Source organism: Alosa pseudoharengus, unplaced genomic scaffold (assembly GCF_046254945.1).
Source record: "Alosa pseudoharengus isolate Yale_2024_CS ecotype anadromous, Long Island Sound unplaced genomic scaffold, YU_APseudo_1.1 YU_APseudo_1.1_scf_1, whole genome shotgun sequence".
NCBI classification, from domain to species: domain Eukaryota; kingdom Metazoa; phylum Chordata; class Actinopteri; order Clupeiformes; family Clupeidae; genus Alosa; species Alosa pseudoharengus.
This window is the reverse complement of record NW_027468564.1, coordinates 41,445,386-41,452,885: the sequence shown is the minus strand read 5'-3', so window position 1 is coordinate 41,452,885 and position 7,500 is coordinate 41,445,386. Positions and strand designations below refer to the sequence as shown.

Sequence of the window (7,500 nt, the reverse complement as noted above, 5' to 3'; positions counted from 1 at the left end):
TACAATTGACACACATTGTAGTGTCTGTGTGTGTGTGTGTGTGAGTGTGTGTGTGTGTGTGTGTGTGTGTGTGTGTGTGTAGGCATGTGTGTGTGTGTGTGTGTGTGTGTGTGTGTGTGTGTAGGCATGTGTGTGTGTGTGTGTGTGTGTGTGTGTGTGTGTGAGCACTGAGCAGGCGTGTAAGACGTAAGACACAGGTCCTGGGCTGATGCACATCATTTGCACTGCCGGGGTTACTCTGACACGCGCTCAGGTGTTTCCTCACGCGCTAATCCACCGTGACGGAGACAGCTCCTGCCAAGCTAACACATCGCTCTCTTGGGGGATTAGAGATTAAACACGCACGCACACACACACACACACACACACACACACGTAAACACACACACACACACGCACACATACACACACACACGCACACACACACGTAAACACACACACACGAATACACACACACTTAAACAAACACACACACACACACAAGCACAAAAGCAAGCACACAAAAAAATACACAAGCAAGCACACACAAAATACACAAGCACACACACACACACACACAGGCGCACACCCACATACACATACTGTACAAACACAAACCTGCACACAAACACACAGACACACACTAAAACACAAACACACACACACGCACATCCCACACACATACTCATACTCACACGCCTCTCCTTGAGTGGCATGGTCTATGGGGAACCATTGCTCCTGCCAAAGCTTCCAAAGCTGTCTTGCCAAGAAAAAAACAGATGAGAACAGTCCACAGACACCGGAAGGGAAGACTGGAGTCGCCCCTCTAGCTACGAACAAAAAAAAAAGTTAAAAAAGTAGTTAAGAAATAAAATTATAACCATGTTATATATTATAAATGGATCTTCTCTACTTAATTCTTCCAGACTTTTTTCCCCCTGTGTATCTCTTAAGCCCATTTGATTTGTATTATAGTGTTTTTGTTTGCTTGTTTACTTTTGCTTTCTTTTTGTTTACTTTAAGGTCTCTTGTTGAATGTTGTACTTCACTTGTAAGTCACTTTGGCTAAATGAATAAAACTAAATGAAAAAATGAAGAGTTTGGTTCCAAATCTCCATTTTTTGAAAACATTAATAAGTCATGTTATTTAATTTTGTATTTCAGGTAATATCAATGAAATTGCAGTTGTGTTGTTTGGATTGAGAAAAGATCAATCAAATAACAATAACCCAATTACAGTTACACTGAAAGTACTTGGAAAACAAAATTTACATTTTACATTTATGATGACCAAGCTCTTCAAATGTAGTTATAAATCATAAACTCTGGAGTGGTAACAGGAGGTATAGATTAACACCCAGGAAGGTCTCGCATACAGTGTAATATTTTTATACATTCAGGGCTTTACAGACATACAGTATGTGCAAAAGGTGCAAAAAATTTGCAAAGTGCTGTGCAAACTTTTTAGACCATGGCTTTCCTCAGTGCAAAGAGGATAATAAACCTGCAATACTGTGTACTATGTCATGTAATAAACCAGAAGATGTCACTGCAGCAGTCCAGTTGATTGTGCATGTGCAAGTGAATTAATAGTTAATAATACTGTCAACTTATTTCTAGCTTAGTTTCAAACACTCTTATGTATTAGCTTTTTATTTTTCTATTCCTTAGTTGGCACTGTTCCGGTGAAAATGGTGACACTCCCCGCTCCCTCTAGCACACCCAGGCGGAAAACCAACCGTGTTTCTTACCTTTTAACATCAACGTTGTTCTGCCAAACTTATGCTAACCATTTCGCTAGCTTGTAAACAAATCCATGGGCTTTATCGTTACTTTTTTCTCCACAGTTTTTATATAGCATAATGCACAACTTCTCCAGCAGAGGGGGGGTGGGATATAGTTAATCCTACCAAGGAGGGCTTTAAAGGAATCTTAATCTATTTCAGGCTATCAGATCTCGTACCGTCTGGATGCTGGCGACCCCAACAAGTTCACCACGGTCGAGGTGGGCTCCAACGCGCGGCAATTCACCGTGACGGGCCTGAGTGCTGAGCAGGCCTACGTGTTCCGCATCGCCGCACGCACGCAGCAGGGCTGGGGCGAACCGGAGGAGGCACTGGTCATCACTACGGACAAGAGAGGTGAGAAGGACCAGGAGTACACACACACACACACACACACACACACACACGCACGCACACACACACACACACACACACACACACACACACACACACACACACACACACACACACACAGTACTGGTCATCACCACCAACAAGAGAAGTGAAGAGAAGGGACACACACACACAGCAAGACTATGGAGAGCTGGAGGAAGCTAATGTAATACAGACAGACACACACACACACACACACACACACACACACACACACACACACACACACACACACAGATCTGATGCTAAACTTTTTCCCTCACAGTCCTCCTTCTCTCTCACTGGCTCAGTCAATAATACACACACATTCTTATTTTCTCTGACTCACAGTCACCCACACATACTTAACACACACTGACATTCACACATACACACACACACACACACACACACACACACACACACACACACACACACACACACACACCATACCACACACACATACTTTTTATTTCTCTGTCACACACACTCACACACTCTCAGGCACAATGACATATACTGTACACACACATGCGCACACACACACACAGTCACTAACACTCTCTTTTTACACACACACACACACACACACACACACACGTACCCTGGCTGAGTGGTGGCTCCATGCTGAAATCCTGGTGATTATGAGAGTAATAGCTGTAGATATGCACCCTGATCCCCTCAGCTCACACTATCGCACTGACTGCATGACTGGCATAAAGACTCTCATCTCTCTCTCTCTCTCTCTCTCTCTCTCTCTCTCTCTCTCTCTCTCTCTCTCTCTCTCTCTCTCTCTCTCTCTCTCTCTCTCTCTCTCTCTCCCTCTCTCTATCATTGCCCCCACATTCAGCCATCACTCTGTCTCTCCCTCCTCCACTTTTCTGATATTACTTCAAGCCCTCCTCCATGTTCTTTCATTACTTATCATGTCATTATCAGTAACTCATTTTTTATTCTATTTCTTTTGATAGGTCTAAGCAGCGAAGCTCCATTTTTTCTAACTATTTTTGTTCTGATCATTTTTTGATCATTCTTTTAGTCTTTTTTTTTTTACCTCTCCGCTGATACCTTCTTTCATAATGTTCTCTTTTCATTCTTTTTGCTGCTCGTTCTTTCTCTGTCAGCCATCTTGTATTTGTTCTCTCTCGATCTTGCCATTCATCGCTTTATCTCCGAGTCTTCCTGATAATTCTCTCCTCTTGTGTCCTGGTCCCTTGTTTCACCTGTAATAGTATCTTCTTTTCTTTGTCCTCTATCTTCTCCCAAGCCCTGCTCTCTCGCTTTTCAATTTACTGTAATGTTGCTTCATTAGCATGGCTGCTGAGGTGCAGTGTTGCTAAAGCATAAAGAACAACAAAACATCACATATCAACTTGTAAAATAGCAACTCTCTCTCTATCTCTCCCTCTCTTTTGTTCTTTCTCCTCTGTCAGATTTATTTTTTTCCTATTCAAGTCAACTGTATTGCCATGACATTGGTTTTACATTGTCAAAGCAGAACATGAAGATATGGCATTATTTTCTCTGTGTGTGTCAATTCAATTCAATTCAAGAATGCTTTATTGGCATGAACGTTTCAGGAACATTATTGCCAAAGCTCAATTACATGTACACGTAAGAGGTTAAAAATAAAGGTTTAACAGAATTGTGAAATTAACATATAAGATGTGTACTGTATGTAAGTATGTACTGTAGACATGTCTCTCTCTCTCTCTCTCTCTCTCTCTCTCTCTCTCACCCTCTCTCTCTCTCCCCCACGCTGTTCATTTTAAGTGTGCACCCCCCCCATGCGGTCATTCTTTTAGGCCTCCCTCCTGTTCTCCTCCTCCTCATCCTCCTCTCGTTGCTGGTGTTAAGTGGAAGAGGGAGAGTGTTGTGTAATTCAACAGGCAATGGATATCACAGCAGGGCTCCCGCTTCTCTCCTCTCCTCTCACACACACACACACACACACACACACAGACACATATGGTTACACACACACACACACACACACACACACACACACACACACACATATGGTTACACACACACACGTACAGTATGGTTACAGACACACACACACACACACACACACACACACACACACACACACACATATGGTTACACACACACACACACACACACACACACACACACACACACACACACACACACACACACACATATGGTCACACACACACACATGCTTACACACACACACACACACACACACACACTTTTCACATCACGGCATGCACTTGTTAACAGTACATCATGGCTGTGTCCCATGTTTTCTTTATCTGCCCTTTTGTTGATCATCCCCTCTCTTCTTACTCTGTCTCCTGGACATGGCCACTTGTTTTAGCTGTTTCTCTATTATCTCTGTATTGCTGTCCTGCTCACTGTTTCTGTACAGTGTATCTAGCCTGCCTGTCTTCCTGTATATGTATCTAGCCTGTCTATCTTCCTGTATATGTATCTAGCCTGCCTGTCTTCCTGTATATGTATCTAGCCTGTCTGTCTTCCTGTATATGTATCTAGCCTGTCTGTCTTCGTGTATATGTATCTAGCCTGTCTGTCTTCGTGTATATGTATCTAGCCTGTCTGTCTTCCTGTATCTAGCTGTCTTCGTGTATATGTATCTAGCCTGCCTGTCTTCCTGTATATGTATCTAGCCTGCCTGTCTTCCTGTATATGTATCTAGCCTGTCTGTCTTCCTGTATATGTATCTAGCCTGTCTGTATTCCTGTATATGTATCTAGCCTGTCTGTCTTCCTGTATATGTATCTAGCCTGCCTGTCTTCCTGTATATGTATCTAGCCTGTCTGTCTTCCTGTATATGTATCTAGCCTGTCTGTCTTCGTGTATATGTATCTAGCCTGTCTGTCTTCCTGTATCTAGCTGTCTTCGTGTATATGTATCTAGCCTGCCTGTCTTCCTGTATATGTATCTAGCCTGCCTGTCTTCCTGTATATGTATCTAGCCTGTCTGTCTTCCTGTATATGTATCTAGCCTGTCTGTCTTCCTGTATATGTATCTAGCTGTCTTCCTGTATATGTATCTAGCCTGTCTGTCTTCCTGTATATGTATCTAGTCTGTCTGTCTTCCTGTATATGTATCTAGCCTGCCTGTCTTCCTGTATATGTATCTAGCCTGCCTGTCTTCCTGTATATGTATCTAGACTGCCTGTCTTCCTGTATATGTATCTAGCCTGTCTGTCTTCCTGTATATGTATCTAGCCTGTCTGGCTTCCTGTATATGTATCTAGCTGTCTTCCTGTATATGTATCTAGCCTGTCTGTCTTCCTGTATATGTATCTAGCCTGTCTGTCTTCCTGTATATGTATCTAGCTGTCTTCCTGTATATGTATCTAGCCTGTCTGTCTTCCTGTATATGTATCTAGCCTGTCTGTCTTCCTGTATATGTATCTAGCCTGTCTGTCTTCCTGTATATGTATCTAGCCTGCCTGTCTTCCTGTATATGTATCTAGCCAGTCTGTCTTCCTGTATATGTATCTAGCCTGCCTGTCTTCCTGTATATGTATCTAGCCTGTCTGTCTTCCTGTATATGTATCTAGCCTGTCTGTCTTCCTGTATATGTATCTAGCTGTCTTCCTGTATATGTATCTAGCTGTCTTCCTGTATATGTATCTAGCCTGTCTGTCTTCCTGTATATGTATCTAGCCTGTCTGTCTTCCTGTATATGTATCTAGCCTGCCTATCTTCCTGTATATGTATCTAGCCTGTCTGTCTTCCTGTATATGTATCTAGCCTGTCTGTCTTCCTGTATATGTATCTAGCTGTCTTCCTGTATATGTATCTAGCTGTCTTCCTGTATATGTATCTAGCCTGCCTGTCTTCCTGTATATGTATCTAGCCTGTCTGTCTTCCTGTATATGTATCTAGCATGTCTGTCTTCCTGTATATGTATCTAGCCTGTCTGTCTTCCTGTATATGTATCTAGCTGTCTTCCTGTATATGTATCTAGCTGTCTTCCTGTATATGTATCTAGCCTGTCTGTCTTCCTGTATATGTATCTAGCCTGTCTGTCTTCCTGTATATGTATCTAGCCTGTCTGTCTTCCTGTATATGTATCTAGCCTGTCTGTCTTCCTGTATATGTATCTAGCCTGTCTGTCTTCCTGTATATGTATCTAGCCTGCCTGTCTTCCTGTATATGTATCTAGCCTGTCTGTCTTCCTGTATATGTATCTAGCCTGTCTGTCTTCCTGTATATGTATCTAGCCTGTCTGTCTTCCTGTATATGTATCTAGCTGTCTTCCTGTATATGTATCTAGCCTGCCTGTCTTCCTGTATATGTATCTAGCCTGCCTGTCTTCCTGTATATGTATCTAGCCTGTCTGTCTTCCTGTATATGTATCTAGCCTGTCTGTCTTCCTGTCTGTCTCTCTCTGTCATTCATTTCCTTGTTATTCCTCCCCCTCTCTTCACACTGTCCATTATCAAAATGCCTATGATCATGTCTGACACATCTCCTTCTGCCCTCCTCCCCATCTCTCTCTCTCTCTCTCTCTCTCTCTCTCTCTCTCTCTCTCTCTCTCTCTCTCTCTCTCTCTCTCTCTCTCTCTCTCTCTCTCTCTCCCTCCCTCCCTCTTTCATGCTATAGTAATAGTTTGAGTGAAAGGTCCATGTGTGTTTATGCGTGTGTGTCGTGTGTGCTGTTGGACATGCTGGGTATATGGAACCATTGGAGTGTTCCATGTCTACAGGTTTCCACAGTAATACAGCTTGCATCTGCGAGAGAGAGAGACAGTGAGAGAGAGAGAGAGAGAGAGAGAGAGAGAGAGAGAGATCTCATGAGTGAGATGGAAAAAGAGAGTAGGGGAGTTATGGGGAATATTTTTGACAGACCCAGAGGGAGAAAAACAGATGCATGCTAGACAAGCATTTTTTTAAAAGACGTATTCAATACCTAAAATACAGAGAGTTCAAAAGAGACGTGGAAATTGATAGAGTGCATGTTGTTGCTATGATATGTCATACTGAACGAATTATGTAGCTCCCAAACTTAACTAAGACACATAGCAGCAAACGTTTTTTACCCTTTTTTCAACCTTCTACTTGCGTTTCGCTCATATTAACACAAGGTGCCTTGCAACGGTCAAGTTGCATCCTTCCATACAGAGACTATTTAAGTTGAGTGCCTGGAGGCAAAGGACGTGTGTCAGTGTGAATGTCCCCAACATTTTGTGGCATCTGACAACGACAACAGAAGAGCTTATTTTAACTGAGTGAACAGAGAGAGAGACACAGAGAGAGAGAGAGATGGTAAAAGGAGAGAGAAAGACCAAAAAAAAATCAAGCGAAATAGATCGAAAGACAGCAAGATGACAAAATATGCTCTCTGCATACTAATGATGCAAT

General features: G+C 42.5%; 1 protein-coding gene across 1 annotated transcript in view; it reads left to right on the top strand.

Annotated features, from left to right (window-relative positions):
• The window catches only part of sdk1b (sidekick cell adhesion molecule 1b), an 84,375-nt gene that overhangs the window by 52,243 nt on the left and 24,632 nt on the right, over window positions 1-7,500 (top strand). Inside the window, exon 15 of the mRNA XM_076289753.1 lies at window positions 1,926-2,120. Coding sequence (XP_076145868.1) covers window positions 1,926-2,120 — 195 coding nt within the window. The remainder of the gene's footprint in view (window positions 1-1,925; window positions 2,121-7,500) is intronic.